This window comes from Pseudoliparis swirei, chromosome 13 (assembly GCF_029220125.1).
Source record: "Pseudoliparis swirei isolate HS2019 ecotype Mariana Trench chromosome 13, NWPU_hadal_v1, whole genome shotgun sequence".
NCBI lineage: Eukaryota > Metazoa > Chordata > Actinopteri > Perciformes > Liparidae > Pseudoliparis > Pseudoliparis swirei.
The window spans coordinates 12,340,495-12,359,052 of record NC_079400.1 but is presented as its reverse complement, the minus strand read 5'-3'; the positions used below and the strand labels follow the sequence as shown (position 1 = coordinate 12,359,052).

Here is an 18,558-nt window from a genome sequence, read left to right as displayed (position 1 = left end):
TGACGGATTTCTGAAACTTGTTCCGCAGTTGATGCCTTCATCATGAGCATCGGGGGGGTTGGGGGTCTCACAGTAAAGCCCCTGATAAATGTCGCCATCAATTTGATAATCTTTAACATGGGACGGGCGTCCGATTCCTCGATCATTATTCATCACTGAACTCATTCCCAGCGTTTCACAGCAGATTGAACGTAGCGGGATCGTCATTGTTTACGTGCCGTGACGGGGACCTCGACCCCCGGGTGAGTTGTGAGGCCGGCGCGCCGTCCCAGGAGACGAGGGAAACATCCTTTCCACAGTGTGGATTTTTAAAGTGTGTTTCATGCGTCTGTCTCTCATGTGTCTCATGTGTTTCATGTGCCTCATGTTTTCATGTGTCTCATGTCTCTTTTGTGTCTCATTTCTCATGTTTTAATGTGTCTCATGTCTCATGATTTCATGTGTCTCATGTGTCTCATGTGTCTCATGTTTTCATGTGTCTCATGTTTTCATGTCTCATGTCTCTCATGTGTCTCATGTTGTCATGTGTTTCATGTCTCATGTTTTCATGTGTCCCATGTCTCATGTTTTCATGTCTCTCATGTGTCTCATGTTATCATGTGTTTCATGTGTCTCATGTTTTCATGTGTCTCATGTTTTCATGTATCTTATGTGTCTCATGTCTCTCATGTGTCTCATGTGTCTCATGTTATCATGTGTTTCATGTGTCTCATGTTTTCATGTGTCTCATGTTTTCATGTATCTTATGTGTCTCATGTTTTCATGTGTCTCATGTTTTCATGTGTCTCATGTGTTTCATGTGTCTCATGTTTTCATGTGTCTTATGTGTCTCATGTGTCTCATGTTTCATGTGTCTCATGTCTCATGTTTTCATGTGTCTCATGTTTTCATGTGTCTTATGTCTCTCATGTTTTCATGTGTCTTATGTGTATCATGTGTCTCATGTGTTTCATGTTTTCATGTATCTCATGTGTCTCATGTTTTCATGTGTCATGTGTCTCATGTTTTCATGTCTCTCGTGTCTCATGTTTTCATGTGTCATGTGTTTCATGTCTCATGTGTTCATGCGTCTCATGTTTTCATGTGTCTCATGTCTCTCATGTGTCTCATGTTTTCATGTGTCATGTGTCTCATGTTTTCATGTCTCTCATGTGTCTCATGTGTTTCATGTTTTCATGTCTCTCATGTGTATCATGTGTTTTCTAATGTCTCATGTTTTCATGTGTCTCATGTCTCTCATGCGTCTCTTGTTTTCATGTGTCTAATGTCTCATGTTTTCATGTGTCTCATGTCTCTCATGTGTCTCATATTGTCATGTGTTTCATGTCTCATGTGTCTCATGTTGTCATGTGTTTCATGTCTCATGTTTTCATGTCTCTCATGTGTCTCATGTCTCTCATGTCTCATGTTTTCATGTATCTTATGTGTCTCCTGTGTCTTATGTCTCCTGTGTCTCATGTCTCATGTTTTCATGTATCTTATGTGTCTCATGTCTCTCATGTGTCTCATGTCTCTCATGTCTTTCATGTGTCTCATATTTTTATGTGTCATGTTTTCATGTCTCTCATGTGTCTCATGTTTTCATGTGTCTCATGTCTCTCATGTGTCTCATGTCTCATGTTTTCATGTGTCTCATGTTTTCATGTGTCTCATGTTCTCATGTGTCTTATGTGTCTCATGTCTTTCATGTGTCTCATGTTTTCATGTCTCATGTGTCTCATGTTTTCATGTGGTTCATCTCTCGTGTCATGTTTTCATGTGTCTCATGTTTTCATGTCTCTCATGTCTCTCATGTGTCTCATGTTTCTCATGTCTCTCATGTGTCATGTTTTCATGTCTCATGTGGTTCATGTGTCTCATGTTTTCATGTGTCTCATGTGTCTCATGTTTTCATGTGGTTCATGTGTCTCATGTTTTCATGTGTCTCATGTGTCTCATGTTTTCATGTGGTTCATGTGTCTCATGTCTCTCATGTGTCTCAGCCTCATCACTTAGCGTGGATCTGCCTCACACAGGGACGAGGCATCCACACACATCTCCCTTCTTCCTCTCCTTTGCTCTATCCTTGACGTCTCTGCCTCCATCTCAAAGCCAACGAGACGTGACGTAGAGGCCCGTCCCGAGGGGGGAGGGCGAAGAAGTCTTGTGGACCTCTTCGCTGTAAATGCCATGTTGCCTAACGACGCAGAGAAACCGCCGAGTCACGTAACGTAACGATGCAGGCAGACGCAGTCGATTTTTTTTTTTACGAGTTTTGTATTCTGGTCCAATTTAAACACGTCTTTATTGTTTTTATGCTTTTTTAAAAAAACATTATGGCTACTCGGGAGGAGGACCTCCATGACCCGCTGTGGGCCCTGAGCTGCTAAATGCTTCTCCAACTCCAGTGAACTTTGTGTTATTCAGCAGTGCAGCTTTAATGTCGTTTTTTTTAATGATTACGTTTTTTCCATTTACTTTCTATTATCTCCGCCAGGTGATTATGTATTTGGTCCTGTGTGTGAGTCTCCGTGTCCGTCCATCCACAGATGACGTCACGCGCGGCTGCAGCCCTATGAGCCTAGACCTGCTTGTGTTCTTATTTCTGATCACATGCTCAAGGGCCCCTCGTGTGTTTTTATGAAACATATTCTACAGATAACACACATAACATTGTTGGTTGTAGTTTTGGTAAAAAAACTAAATTAAAAAGGGTTCAGGAAGTCATCTTACAAAAGAGATTTGCTTTTCTAAATCTACCTTAAGGGATATCTGGGCCGAGTCCCCACCATCGGGTGGGTCCGTGTGGTAAAGCATAAACTAGGCATGGCTCCATCCTGTGTTCACCAGGTCAGGATCCACAGACACAGAAGGACGTTAGCACATCATTAAATGAGACAGCAGTTTAAATACACAGAGATGTTGTCCCACACGAGCGGTCATTCTGGCCCAGCTACCGGGGGAATCGACGTTCTATTGTTCTTAGTAACACAAACATAGCTTCAAACTTCTTCTTTTTTCGGCATATTTTTCTCAATGTTCAGTATTCAGGGCACAAAGGACGGTGCGGTGCTTCAAACCTCACTGCGCCACGATCGCAGTACAACGAGAAAACGCGCTAACAGTGGGTCAATATCGTGCAGTGTGAACGAGAAGTGGACATACAGTGCATCCGGAAAGTATTCACAGCGCTTCACTTTTTCCACATTTTGTTATGTTACAGCCTTATTCCAAAATGGATTAAATTCATTATTTTCCTCAACATTCTACACACAAATACCCATAATGACAAAGTGAAAACTGTTTTTGCAAATTTGTGCAAATCTGTTAACAATAAAGAACGAAAACATAACATGTACATAAGTATTCACAGCCTTTGCCATGACACTCAACATGTAGCTCAGGTGCATCCTGTTCCCACTGATCATCCTTGAAATGTTTGATTGGAGTCCACCTGTGCTAAATTCAGTTGATTGGACATGATTGAGAACGGCACACACCTGTCTATATAAGGTATCACAGTTGACGGTGCATATCAGAGTGTTGGGGGAAATGAGAGAGCGGACAGGATCGCTAAGAAGGCGCTTAAATTCAGGAAGGAGGAAATACTGAGTATTCCGTTTGGGAAAGGGTAAGCAAAAGCAGTTATTAGAGAGGCAGTGAGAGAATTATGGCAGAGGAAGTGGGACAACTGCAAAGGAAGGCACTATCACAATATACAAAAATCCATAAATGTAAAGTTATTCAAAGGGAAGTGTCGGAGAGAGGTCATCATATCAAGGTTAAGATTTGGGCACACAGGGCTGAATGCAATTCTGTTGGCAAAAGTGGGAACAGCTAAATGTAACTTTTGTAACGAGGATGTGGAGCATGTGATCATGAAGTGTGTGAAATACAGCTCTGAAAGAAAACGGTTGAAGGAAAAAATGTGTCAGCGGGGACGGAGGTGGAGTTTGGAGGGAGTGCTGGCAGCGGACCAGGATGGGCATGAGTGCTACAGGGCTTTGCTGCGATTTGCCAAAGATATGGGGCTAGGCCGCAGGATTTAGTGGCGAGTAGGTCTGTTGGCGGGGTCAGTAGTTGGGCAGTTAATTAGTGTTTTGTTTTATAGGTTTATTTTGTTTTTATTTTTGAGTAGTTAATAGTTATACATGAATCTGCACACTCCGGTACAGTAGGTGGCGGTATGCACCTAGGCAAGTTGGTTGCGATCCGCCATTCAAATTTGAAGAAGTGCATATCAGAGCATAAACCAAGCCATGAAGTTCAAGGAATTATCTATAGACCTCCGAGACAGAATTGTATCGAGGCACAGATCTGGTGAAGGGTACAGAAAGATTTCTGCAGCATTGAAAGTCCCAATGAGCACAGTGGCCTCCATCATCTGGAATTTGGAAGAAGTTTGGAACCACCAGGACTCTTCCTAGAGTTGGCCGCCCAGCCAGACTGAGCGATCGGGGGAGAAGGGCCTTAGTCAGGGAGGTGACCAGGAACCCGATGGTCACTCTGACAGAGCTCCAGCGTTGTTCTATGAAGAGAGGAGAACCTTCCAGAAGGACAACCATCTCTGCAGCACTCCACAAATCAGGCCTGTTTGGTAGAGTGGCCAGACAGAAGCCACTCCTCAGTGAAAAGCACATGACAGCCCGCCTAGAGTTTGCAAAAAGCACCTGAAGGACTCTCAGACCATGAGAAACAAAATTCTCTGGTCTGATGAAACAAAGATTGAACTCTTTGGCCTGAATGCCAAGTGTCATGTCTGGAGGAAACCAGACATGAGAGATCTGAAAATGGCTGTGCACCGACGCTCCCCATCCAACCTGATGGAACTTGAGAGGTTCTGCAAAGAATGGGAGAAACTGCCCAGAAATAGGTGTGCCACACTTGTGGAATCATACCCAAGAAGACTTGAGGCTGTAATTGCTGCCAAAGGTGCTTCAACAAAGTATTGAGCAAAGGCTGTGAATACTTATGTACATGTTATGTTTTTGTTCTTTATTTTTAATAAATGTGCAAAAAAGTTTTCACTTTGTCATGATGGGTTTTTGTGTGTAGAATGTTGAGGAAAATTATTAATTTAATCCATTTTGGAATAAGGCTGTAACATAACAAAATGTGGAAAAAATGAAGCGCTGTGAATACTTTCCGGATGCACTGTAGGCGAGTTCACTGTCTCCATCTTGGATTACGGCTGTCACCATGTGGTTGTTTTTTGCAAGCGATGAGCGGAGGTTACCACAAACTAAAATGTGGAAAAGTGACAGCAACCTGTCAATCACAGTAAGCCCCGCCCTAAAGCAACGCTGCCATGATTTACTAAATCAGTGGTTCTCAAACTTTTCTGTCGCGCCCAACCTCGGAGGAAGATGTCCGCGCTCACCGCGCCAACAAAATTGTAACTTAATGGTCCACACTGACTTTTATTGAAATAAACACTTTGTGAGTCCATCTGTGCTTTTTCAAATAATAAAACAAATTTGCAATCACTTTCAATTTAACCAGATTGCTACATCGGACAAAAACAACTAATGAAAGAATACAAATAGTTATAGCTGTGCAAAAATAAATAATATTTGGCAAACTGCTTATTGTGGCTGCAATGAACCTGTTTTGCACTGAATATCTCTTCATGATAATAACAAGAGTGAAACCTGTGAAAAACTAAAATCTATATACTTTTTTAAATCTGCATTTAATTACCCTTGCATAATAACCTGTAATGCCTTGGTGTCCCAGTAGAGGGGCGCGCCGCACAGTTTAAGAACCACTGTACTAAATGAACATCATGCTGTCTTGAAACTAGAGATTGAGAAATAAACTCATGTTTATGTGCCTTCAGTACATTTTAAATGTACTATTGTTATAAATTCATGTTTACTGAGGTAATAAATCAAGAGTAATCATTTCCTCATAAACTTCTAGACAATCAGTCTTCTTTTTGCAACTGGAGGAGTCGCCCCCTGCTGGTCAGGAGAGAGAACGCACGTCTTAAAGACGCTTCACCGCCGGCTTCACTTGGCCGGTTGACGTAGTTTGTGCAGAACTGCTCAGAATATTTTACCTTTTAATGATTGCAATCTTCAAAAATACAATTTGGGATAAAAACTTCACTTTATACATGAGAAGAAAATGAATTAAAAGGAATCCCAACTCCATAGTTTAAAAATTGCATGATAGTCCAAAGACGATAAACATCTTGATTAAAAGGTGGTCAGACGGTGGAGTCCAGTGTCTGCTGCGGGTCGCAGGAGTTCATCAGGAGGAAGAGGCGCTTGGAGAGCTCCGGGCCGACGCGGCGCGCCGTGGAGGTCACGCCTTCCCCTCGCCGGACCACCAGGTCGGACAGGAGGGAGATCTTCTCACGGTCGCTCTTGCAATGACTGTAAGCCTGCGGGAAGACGAGGGAGAGAAACATTTTGATAGGGATGAAGAAATGTGAGTGGTTGCAGACGTGACTTGAAATCCATGGAGTGGGATGTGTTGCCCACAGAGGGGTTCCCTTTCGGCGACACACGACCGACATAAAGATGCATTTGCACCAACAGGGAAGATTTCTCAAAGCGTAAATACAGAGTATTTAATACACGAAAAAACAGGAAGGAATCCAGGAAAATTTGAGCTTCTCCCGGGCGAAATATAGCCTGAACTTAACCTCATATTGGGTTTTTTCTTCTTTTTGATAGGCCTTTACTTTTGGTGGTTTACTAATATAATATATATATTATTAATAATAATAATAAATGAGCAATATGCCATTCCATTCAAACTTTAAATCCTGATTAAAATATATATATATAAGCTCATTATATATATATATCCTAATTATAGGGTTATCCAATATATACATATATATATAGATATGTATATATTTCTGATAACCCTATAATCAGGATTCAAAGCTCATTTATTATGAAAAAAAGATTTTCTAATGTTCACGAGCCAACAAGCAATTTACAATGTTCTAGTCATTATTACTGTTATTTTTGCAATAACTAATATTAATAATAATAATCATCAGTCATAAAAACACCAGTTTGTTTCTACGCCAGATGGCGTACGACTTACACTGTGACATATCAAAAAGACAACAACCGGCAGAAAGCCATAAACCAGCCTCAAATATCTCATCTCCTATTCACAGACTACTTTATTATCGTTGTACAAGCCCTGGAAGGAAAGAAGTCAAGTATGACATGCTCTACAAAGAAGAAAAGGGTTGTTAATATCCTGTTCTCAATTAGATTTAATCTTGTTATAAAAAACAGACTTGAAGGCTGTAACCTTTAAATAATGACCAACGCTGTACAAGCAGCCGATAATGAGATAATAGTAATAAACCCTCGGCGGTACAGCTCAGAGGGAGGAAATACATCCAGAGAGGACCACGGAGGGGATCCGCCCACACCGCTGAATCTCCAATAATATACACGACCGTATAAAAGTTTGGGGACACTTATACAAAATAAATTAAATTGAACTGTCCTTATTTTTTTAGACTAACGGAGGGGTAGAAAACCCTTGAAAACCCTTTTTATGTGAGCGCAGCTGAAAACAGTTATGCTGGTGAGAGAAGCTATAAAACTGGCCTTCCTTTGAGCCACAAGTTTAAAGAACTACATTAATATTTCAAATAAAAATCATTATTTATAACCTTGTCAATGTCTTGACTATTTTATATTCATGTTGAAATTCATCTGATAAATAAAAGTGTGAGTTTTCATGGAAAACACCAAATTGTCTCGGTGACCCCAGACTTTTGAACGGTCGTGTATATTTATATATTGTTTTACTTAACGGCCAGAAAAGTAAAAAAAGAGATTTGTTGATCGGGATCAGATCGAATGTATTCCCTCTCGTTAAGATGGAGCAACCCGGTGTGTGTGAGGAGGCCACAGAGCAGACCTCTTGTTACACATGTGTTGGTGCATGCTGGGGGATGATGAGCAAGTGGCCGCGTACCTTCCGGAGCAGCTGTGGGGAGGGATACGCGACCAGGATGGCCGAGGCCATGTCGGGACTGACCCTGTTGAACTGCTGGATCTGCCTCCTCCAGGCCTGCAGCAGGCCCCTCCCCCCTCGGTCCACCCGCTGCCCCCCCGCCCACTCGCTCTCCAGGTGGAACGAAAAGCCCGTCTGCTCCCTCTCTCGCCTGCGGAGCACACGGAGGGAACGATCGTTTTATCTGGGGGGGGGGGGGGAGAAGAGGAAGGGAGGAGTCAAGGAGTTCAACTCGGGAGGCTGCTCACTTGAAAGGCGCCTCCGCCACCGCTTTGGTCGTCATGGCGATGTGAGCCGAGAAGTCCTTCCAGGTCAACAGGAAGCGGACGGAGACGCCGGTGTGGAGCTGGAGATGCACCACCGCCTGACGGAGTTTAAAGGGACGTAGCGGCACTTTAAAAATACATATTTTCTTTCTTCCCCCCCATGTATTCAGATATTTTCCAGGTTTCACGTCAAAAAACAATAAAAACGTTTGTCCAAAAAAAAAGAAGAAGATTAAATAAAGGTTGGTATTCTTTTTTTAAATTTTTTTTAGCCTTTATTAAGCCCTCAAACCATGTGGATGATCAGATCAAATATTTTATTTTATGAAATATAATATTTTCTATCGTTTCAGAAAACACATCATCAGTGATAATCAATCAAATGTATCTAATTGGCTCTGCTTCACTGTGAATAATTGACCTACCTCCTCCACCTCCACCTGCGACACCTCGGGTCGCGCCTCCTCTCCGCCGTTCTTCCTCCTCCTCTTCGCTTTCCCTTCCCCCCCCAGCTCCTCGCCAGCGACCGCCTCTCTGAAGCGCTTCTGGCTCTGGGACTTCTGGGACCTGCAGACTTATAAACATGAACATGGCCGCTCCCTCTCGCCTCTCGGTGACGGGGGCGTCGCCGTTCGGCCGCTCCTTCCCCACCTGAAGTAGCTCTCCAGGTCGATGACCGCCAGGCTGAGCACCTTGCCGGGGTGCCGCCGCTGATGCTCCTGCACCCAGGACGTCAGAGAGGGACCGGAGCCACACGGGACACGCCCCTCTTCCTGCATTAGACACACCCACAGGACCAGGGCTGTACACTCGTATTATTTTCCCTCATTAACATAATGACTCTGTGACCCTGTTTTTCGGCGGCGTTCCTTAGGAGATCCCGATCCCGCTCCTCTTTCACCTCACCTCCATCCTCACGTCTATGTTCCTACCACCGGTCGTTTATTTTTGTACCTGAACGTATCCCTGGACCAGAGTGACGAAGTCGTCCACCGTCACCTGCATCACCACGTGGGCCTCGGGCACGCCGCCGCCGCCACCGCCTGGCTGGACACATGCAGAGGGAAACGACTCGCTGGTAAACACTTCACACACACACACTTTTAAAAAAACGTGTTTCATCAAATTGTTCTTTTAGGATTTACGGCATTGCCACTGTGTTACACTGCAAAACAGATTTGAGTTATCTTTAGTTCTAGCCATGATTGTGCTGTTTCTATAGGAGGTGCAACACACACACACACATACTTTTCTTCCTCAAAGGGTCTTTCTTCCTATTTTTTGGGAGTGTTTCTTGATCCGATGTGAGGTCAAAGGTCAGGGATGTCGTATGTGGACAGATTGTAAAGCCCTCTGAGGGGAGTTTGTAATTTGTGATATTGGGCTATACAAAATGAACTGAATTGTGTAGGATGATGAAGACACACACACACACACACACACACAAAGTGTGATCACCTGGGCGCCGGCCGCTCTCCTCATCCAGCTGACGCTGCGTGGTACGGATTGTTTCTCGACGGCGCAGCTGCAGCCCAGAGCCTGAACCGAGGACAGCAGCACGCCGCCTCCTTCCAGCTGTAGGAGAGCTGCAGATGCCAACAACAACAACAAGAAGAAGAAAAAGAAGCTTGAAAAACCCTTTCCCAGCAATAGGCTTCTGATCGCGGTATGATCGTGATCTACAGACCCGGGTCCACGGCCACCACCATGCGCTTGATGCACTCCTCGGGCCTCAAGGCCTTGGCGGCCTCGGCCAGAGCCTTCCTCTCGGCCTTCTGCCTCTCTCGTTCCTCTTTGTCTTTCTGCTGTCCTCGCCCGGCGGGTTTCCTCCTGACAGGAGAGGCACCGCGGCTCGCCGTCCTCGCCTGACGGAGGCCGAGCAGCCAGTCTGAACCCGACGGCCCGTTCGGGCGGGGGAGATTAGATGGCGGACAGCGCTCGCCGTCTTCCCCATTACCGGCGGCGGCGTAGGAGGAGGAAGAGGAAGAGGAGGAGGGGCTAATCGCTTTACGTCGTCTCTGCTCCAGCCTCTGTGCCAGAGGGACGTAAGGTGCGCAGTCATCAGAATCGCTGCTGATCATCAGCACATCCGCCGCCCCCGTGCCGCCGGCGGCCGCGTCGCCCTTTGCTGCGGACGCCTCAACACGGCTCTGGGAAGCTCGCCGTCGACCCGCCTGGAGGAAGTCAAACACGGGCAGCTCCTCATCGAGGTCACTGGTGGAGTCGCTGTAGCTGCACATGCTCCGTCACGTGCAGGCAGACGTTCCTGTGCTTTAAATAAGAGACAATAATTCATTAGAAATATATATTAATTGCATTGAGAGGAACAAGCTTAGGCCCAGAAGTGTCTTTTCATCTTCAGACACCCAAACAAGCTTCATTCAGACTTTTTATTTTGATTTTATAACTTAAGTGTATCATACTTTAAAGTATCTGTATCTCTGAGATTATAAAATGTATAATCCACAGTAACTATGCTATCAGTCAAGTGAATAAGGAGGACTAGTTACAGAGGTCACCAGTAAAGTCGCTGCTCGTGAAATGAATACTTGCACGATAAGAAATATGTTTTGATAATAAATGCGTTCTTCAGTTGAGTTTGGTGCAGCATTTATGTTTATGGAAAAGAAAAAGGTGAGTTATTAAACCAACACGGAGCAGATGACGTTAAAACAAAAAAAGACGTAAAGGTTACGTCAGCTGGAAGATCACTGCGGTGTAATACTCACCTCAGACCCCGCACACAGATGTGGGTTATTTTAAGAAGTTGGTGGCTCTTGTAATGACCAGATGCCGCATGCAAGCACGTCCAGTATGTTGTTTTGCAGAAGAGCGAGTTTGATTTCCCGGGTTGCAAGGAAATGTTGCGTTCAGGGTTTATGGAACGACCCTCAACTTCCGTTCACCGCAGTCTTTTCTCTTTTAGCGCGTGCTTTAAACGTTATACTCTATTCGTAAGAGACTCATTTTAGTTTGTGTTCTTTTTTTAAAGAAACTAAAAGGAATGTTTGTCTCTATAATTATTGTGTAATCTTGTAAATTATAAACGTAGAAAATAAAAAGTCTTTTTTTTTTACATTGTAAGTATTGTTTTTAGTTGTGTCTTAATAAAGCAAACGTAACAGTTAATTTGTATGAAATTTCATGACTGTTTGGATACCTCAGTGTCAGTATTTGTCGTCAGTTGATACCAGTCTGTCTTGGGGTTCTTGAACGCAGCAAACATAACCGGATGTGACGCAATTACGCAGACGACGTGAGTGACACCGTTAAAGATGGCGGCGCTGGCGTCCTTGATGTTAAAGTCCAGAGCAGGTATCGAGTACAAATGTATTTTACACGCTCTCCCAATGTCCACAAATGTCTCGACGTGAGAAAGACGCACATTCATCTCCGCAGCTCCGGCTTCCTGGACACTTTTAACGGCGTTTTTAACCCGTTACATGCTAGCTTAGATACCGAGCAGAGCTAGCTCGATGTTTAAATTAGCTTCGAGCGTCAAGGGGTGCGTCACAAGTCTGTTTCCCTCACGCACGGCCCAAGGAGGCGTGGAGAGGAGCAAGGAAACCATGCGAGGAGAGAGGAAACGAGGAATTATGTGTTAAGAAATAAGACTTCATTTCCGGTTGTTGATGACCGTTGGCTCTAACAGCTGGTTCTGGTTCTGGTCCGGAAAGCTTTCTAAAAACGTTCTAAAAGAAATCCACTTAAAATATTAATAGAAAAGGGTCGTAATGTTTTCTGTTGATTTAATGGCGTTAAACTACTTGTTACTTATACTAATACAGACACAGTTACCATCAGTGTCAGAGTGGATGTGTTTTCTCTGTGTTACTTGTTTAACAAACTGAGTATTTATATTTACTTTGTATTATTTATTATACACGGTGTGTGGTATTTATACCCAATGGGTGGTATTTATACACAATAGTGTGGTATCTATACACAGTGTGGTATTTATTCACAGTGTGGTATCTATACACAGTGTGTGGTATTTATACTGTGTCCTGGGTCTTGCTTATACGCGCAGTACCGATTTGTTTTCATTAATTATTTGTATCTGTATGTGAAATTCTGATTGTGACATGATTATAAAATAAATAACACATAATAGGATTTTGGTTTTCTTCACCACTGGAATCACATTTTTTGGCCCAATGTTTCATGTAAAGCCGAAATTATATAACTCTGACGATCAGAAACCATCAGCCACACGTGACTGAATGAAATAATGATAAATGATGTAAAGAGAGTTTCCTCCCTCCAGCTCTCTGTCTTTACTTGTATCCAGTGACCTGTGACGGACGCTGGTCGTGATGTCACACGGACTCTGGGTGGATGTGACCTGGCTGTCTTTGTGCTGCTGGTCTCAGGTCTGCTGGTACCTTGCCAGACCTCTCTTCTGGACTCCGTGAGGTTCGCGTCCAAGAAGGCCGGCGGCAGCTGCAAGAACACCGGCGGGAAGAGTCCCGGGCGAAGATACGGCTCCAAGAAATATGACGGTAGTAACGTGTCGTTTTTACCCCACTTCCTGTTCGTGCTGTGGGTATTCAGCCTCCACGTGACAGCCGGGTACTACCACTTATTGTTCTTTAAACTTCAGGAAAATGACGCCAACATTAGGCCAAACTAAGCACATATTATTAAAGGAGAAGGTGGACAACTATGAATAACCCTCATAGAAAAGAAGAAGAAAACGAATTAAAGATTATCCCAAACCAGCGATTTATTTATATTAAATCCACTGAGCCAATGTCATGCAGAAGCAATGCAGTAAATCCTCCGTCATCTTCTGCATGGTCCCGAAGGTCAACTGGAGGTTAAAGACGACCGAGATCAACAAGGCAAATTATCCGTGAGTGAGTGATTCAATTTAAGTTGGGGCTTTTATTGTGAAAGGTTAAACAAAAGTGGGAGGAGTGGAGCTGTTGCTCATTCCGACTGCAGTGCCTCCGTGTTTTTATTTGGATTCTGTCATGACTCCATGCCACCTGGGCTCCGCTCTGTTGTGACTGGGCGTCGTTGGCGTTTAGCGCAATGCACCCTGGGAGATGTAGACGCGGCAGAATGGAGAATATAGCATATTTAGGAATGTGTTGTTCCCACGGACTACATTTAACCTGTATTCTATTCCACAGAGAGCAGTTACTTCCTGTCGTTGTTGTCATGATGTAATCTAACATCTTTTTGTGTGTGTTTTTTTACCAGGTGATTTTGTCCATGCGGGTAACATCCTTGCAACCCAGAGGCTGATCCGGTATCACCCAGGAGCGCAAGTAAGCAACTCTTGCCCTGTAGAGTCAAACGTCCATCTGGTGTCGTGGGTGTTCACATTCTCACCCCCCCTTACCAGGTCGGCATGGGAACCAACAAGACGCTCTTCGCGATGGAGGACGGCATCGTCCGGTACACCAAGGAGGTGTACGTCCCGGCCCCGCGCAGCCCGGAGTCCACGCAGGTCATCACCAAGCTGCCCAGAGGGGCCGTGCTCTACAAGACCTTCATCTGCGTCCTGCCAGTGAAGCAGGAGGGCAAGTTTAGACTGGTGGACATGGTCTAGGACCAGAACCGGACCGGGACGACGTCGGTTCCCCTGGCAGTCTCACCGTGGACCGCGATCAAGACGGCTGAGCAGCATCAGCCAATCGGTGGAGAGCTGCAGACTCTCGGCCCCTCCTTGGCTTCCTGTCTCAGTAATCATGTGACGCACTCTACACACACAGAACTTTGTCCCCTGTTGCATTTTTTATTTATTTATCTGTTCAGTTTATTGACACCAAAAATAATGACAATCAAATGTTTAAAGGAAAAACTCTTTCCAGTGAAGATTTGACAGATTTTCTGTGTAATCGGAGTAAAAAATTTGGCAATTCCTTGAGTTTGAGAATAAACATCATCCCCACGCCGCCCATCACACGGCAGCATAACTACGTTACGGCTCCTTTGTGTTCCACGACGAGCTCAACGAGCTGAACTCTGACCTGCAATAAAGTTTATACGTGAAACATGTCATGACTCGGCTTGTGTGTCAGAGGTTATGAGTTATGTTAGAGAACAAAACGTCATGACAACGACCCGTCAATCATGTGACACATACTTGACAGAAGTTAAAGTCGGACACACATTTAAAATGACTGACTTGACATTAGATTAGAAATTATATTTGTCCGTGTTTTCTTACGTCATTCTTTGCGCCATAAGGTTGTTTGGAGACTCCACTACCAACCACATTAACCCAGCACATCCCCACAATCCTCTGTTTAAAGCACATTTTGATTTAGCGTTTAAAATTTTCAGGATAACTATTCGATTGTCTGGTATTGATTCCAAGATTTTAAAGTTACAGAGGTGAGTAATTAAGATTTGAAGCCACATTTACAAGTGTCGTGTGAAAGAAATGCATTTTTTTAAATGTTGGAACGGTGCAATACCAAACCCTGAACACAAGGTGGAGGACATCACTAATCCAGTACTGTATGTACACGGTATTGGGTCCTTCACATTGCTGGTCTGTTTCTTCACATAATGAATAATAATAAAAAGTAAACTAAAGAATGATACCTCTCTAGGATTAGTGTGACTTGGGCGAAAGGAAACTTTTACCAGCCCACGACCTTCATGTGACCCCCTCCTCCCTGTGAATGGTACGAGCGGCTCGTGGTATGCAGGTGGGAGTGAGGGTAACGCCTGGTACTCCACATGGGAGTTGGAATGCTGTCATGAAGCAGAGTGATGGATGCGAGGCGTTGGCGGACATGGCGTTCTCGTGCTGAGCTGTCGGAGGACATGAAACCCAGGAATCATTCTTCTCGACTGTTTGACATATTTTACATCCTCAAAAAAGTTTTTAAAAAATCTCATGGACTTCTGTACAATCAGACTTCTATACACCCAGAGGAGTCGCCCCCTGCTGGCCGTACGAGAGAATGCAAGTTTTAAAGAGACTTCCGACGTTGGCAGAACCGAGGGCCGACGCCTGGTTAAGCGCTGATTACAGAGTTCATTGAAAACCTGGAAAAGTCATGGAACTTTCAAAATGGTTATTTCCAGGCCTGGAAAAAGTCATTGAAAAAAAAGTTTTGGAAAAGTCATGGAAATGTCTCATTCATTTGTTCATTTACGCAGTTTATATCATGTATGATTTGGAATTCTCATTGTTAGTTTAAATATGAAATGTTCTCACTTTTTCATGTATACACCGAGATTTAACAAAATGGTGATGGAAATTTGGTTTAAAGTCCTAGAAATCCATTGGTCAACATGTGAATGACCCTATAATAAGAGAACGTTAGCATGCCGAGGTGAACATGTTAGCCTGTTAGGCCAAACAAGACCCGGTGAACACCAGCAGGCTGAGGCCCCTCTGTGTGTTCTCAGCGTGAACGCCTGATGGACGCTCAGGATTTAATTGGCCTCAAAAGTATTCAATTCAAAGATGTTGAATAAAAAGCCTCCAGTACAAACATCCACCGTGTGTCAAACATGTAAATCCATTGTTGGAAAAGCACAATGTGAAACCTGCGGGGAATTGAACGGCCGATGCAGAGAGATGCGTCACTGTCGGCCCTCGGGGAGCGTACGGTCATGAGAATACACCCAGTGATCCATCAAAGCACTCGCTTCCCGAAACGCGTCTCTTGTCCCCGATGGCGTCACCCTATTGGCTCTAACATTCATCACCCCCCCCCCCACCCTTCATCATTCTGTGACTTGGCCCCTGGACGACCCCTGGTGGTCGATCGGGGTTGTGCGTGCTTGCATCGAGGTTGCAGTCGTGGTGCCGGAGGCTCGACTGGAACGAGTCAAAAGAAAAATATTACTGTATGTGATGTATCTAAAGATGTACCTTTAAAGGGAACTCCCTAAATGTGTAAATACATTTTTTTACACGTGGAGACAGCCTCCATGTGACGGTGCTGGGCTGGTCGTTATGCTAAGCCTATACATCAAAGGGCTATTGATAGTCTTACTCTGGCTACAGGAAATGATATTTCTCCTAGAGCAGTGGTCCCCAAACTAAGGCCCGCGGGCCGGATAAGGCCCGCCTCCACATTTTGGCCCGGCCCCCTGAACAATACCAGAGACGCATTATGATTTGTTTTTCAGTCTGGCCACGCAAATCCTCGACTAGCCCCTGTCAAATAGAACAGAATAATGGCGAAAAGGTTAGGTAACAGAACAATTGAAAGGGTTGTTAATATTTGGTTATGTGTGGCTTTCTGGAAAACAATAAATGTTTACAGTTAGGCACCGCTGTGATCGTCACACTTTTTCTGTTACAAACTGACCCCGGCCCCCATCAGAGAAGGGAAAAGTTATGTGGCCCTCACAGGAAAAATGTTGGAGACCCCTGTTCTAGAGTCTTGTTTTTTCCATCGCTCATGTAATATCATTATATTCCCTTTTTATTATTATTATTAGGACTCTGCCAAAATCTCTCGAGAGGCTCCAGGAGCCCCAAAACCTCCAGGTTCCTCCATGTCAGGGGAGGTCACGTGACGGCCATTGTTGCTCATATAGAGGAGTTCTGCGTCAGTATCTGGATTTTAATTATATTAATATCGTACATAGTTGCATTAATGTTGGGTCAGATTTCTAGATAACATTTTGCTTAAAGGATCTAAATGAGAGATTCAGAGCTTTAATTCAGCAGAAAACTATTTACAATGTAAAGATATATAGTGGAATAATGTCTACCTTGAAATCCAAGCTTCTTTGTGCTTTTAAACTATTTAATTGTGCATCTTACTGCCGGCTCAACTAGAGAGTGAAGTCTCTTAAACCTGCATTCTTTCACATATGGTATATTTGGACCATATTTGAAATAACTAAGTGGGGTTATGCTGCAGCATGTGTAACAGCACCTCAAGACGACCTCATCCCAATTCAACCTGGTATGAAGGGCGCGAGTTGTGTAAATGATCTTATGGAGACGTTGACGGGACAGAAGTAAAGATCAGATTCTGAATTCTACACAAAACAAAATGTTTATAATTGTGATGTAACGAGTGTTTTTCATTGGCCATTCCCAGAGATTCATCTGGGGAAGTTTCCATGTGTTATGTTGCAGTACAGTTCACATGTTGTACATATGTTGTGTTACTTTTTAACTATTTGAGTCAAGATCAAATAAATAAATAGACGAATTGATAAATATGGCTATGAAATGAATCTTGATCATTTTTAATCATGCAATTCATTTATGAATAAGTGTTTAAATATATTAATATGAATTAATTAGTATATATTGCCTATTTTTAAATACATTATATATATATGCATATATATATGAATATATGTAGTTGTATATATATATTAATATATATATGTATTTATGCACATATATATACATATATTTATACATACAGATTTATATATAAATATATATGTATATGTAGTTGTATGTATATATTATACATACAACTTCATATATATATATATAAATAAATCTTCCCTTGTGGCTTTTAAATAAACGGATGTCAAATGTAGATGTAAAGTCAAAACAAAGAAAGAGCACTTAAGCAGAGCGACGTCACGTGACGCTTTTCCTCCTCTCACGTCACGCCAGAGAAGCGAAGTGCGCCGCGGGCTCACCGGAAGCCAGACGACGTCAGCAGCTCGGGGCTCTTACCAGCAGAACTGTTCTGCAGGGAAACTTTTGAAGAAAAGAAAACAGAAGATCTCTCGCGTGCACGCTGGAGTGGAATTTGCGGACATGCGCAATGGGCCAAGCGTTGCAAATCACCAAGATCCCTGCTAGATACAATAACACATGTACAATTATATAAAGGTGTGATTATTCTATATCTAGTTAATACGTTTTTATTATTGGTGCATTAACTTGTATGAAACGAACTTTTTCCATATTTTGATATGTTTAGTTTGCTCATCATATGATGATCATACAGATATGAGCTGGCAGCATGCAGGTGCATGGAGATGCTGCTCTCTCTCTGATGATGCAAGGTGGAGATGCTGCTCTCTCTCTGATGATGCAAGGTGGAGATGCTGCTCTCTCTCTCTGATGATGATCACCTGCTGAGAATAAATCCATTTCCCATCGTGGAGTTTCCACAGACACCTGTTTGTATATTTATAGTCTCACAGTCTCTTTATATATATATTATATATATATATATATATATATATGGTGACCAGTGTCTGCACCTTAGTATAAAATGAAAAACAGACTTGTCATTCATCCTAAACAGTTCCTCAGAAAAGACGTCATGAGGTCATGTCCTAACTAATCATCTTCATCCCCCCATCCTCCTCATCTCTTCCTCCATCCACTCTCATCTCTCCCATCCTCTCC

At 43.4% G+C, this 18,558-nt stretch overlaps 2 protein-coding genes across 4 annotated transcripts; one reads left to right on the top strand and one right to left on the bottom strand.

Moving 5' to 3' along the window:
• Nucleotides 1-5,383: 5,383 nt before the first annotated feature.
• Nucleotides 5,384-11,482, bottom strand: eme1 (essential meiotic structure-specific endonuclease 1). Of its 3 annotated transcripts, none has more exons than XM_056430286.1 (9): nucleotides 11,404-11,482; nucleotides 9,931-10,514; nucleotides 9,702-9,829; nucleotides 9,198-9,290; nucleotides 8,895-9,016; nucleotides 8,669-8,810; nucleotides 8,226-8,341; nucleotides 7,939-8,128; nucleotides 5,384-6,367 (listed from the first exon to the last, which is right to left on the bottom strand). In XM_056430286.1, exons 2-9 carry the CDS (start codon nucleotides 10,481-10,483, stop codon nucleotides 6,191-6,193), a joined length of 1,521 nt encoding a protein of 506 aa, XP_056286261.1. In that variant the 5' UTR covers nucleotides 10,484-10,514; nucleotides 11,404-11,482; the 3' UTR covers nucleotides 5,384-6,190. The 3 variants fall into 3 exon arrangements, with proteins under 3 accessions (XP_056286261.1, XP_056286259.1, XP_056286260.1); XM_056430284.1 differs by lacking the exon at nucleotides 11,404-11,482 and adding an exon at nucleotides 10,973-11,214; XM_056430285.1 differs by lacking the exon at nucleotides 11,404-11,482 and adding an exon at nucleotides 10,973-11,214 and having other exon boundaries at nucleotides 9,931-10,509.
• Nucleotides 11,467-14,252, top strand: mrpl27 (mitochondrial ribosomal protein L27). The gene is made up of 4 exons (XM_056430288.1): nucleotides 11,467-11,558; nucleotides 12,617-12,745; nucleotides 13,452-13,519; nucleotides 13,597-14,252. Exons 1-4 carry the CDS (start codon nucleotides 11,519-11,521, stop codon nucleotides 13,801-13,803), a joined length of 444 nt encoding a protein of 147 aa, XP_056286263.1. The 5' UTR covers nucleotides 11,467-11,518; the 3' UTR covers nucleotides 13,804-14,252.
• Nucleotides 14,253-18,558: the final 4,306 nt, after the last annotated feature.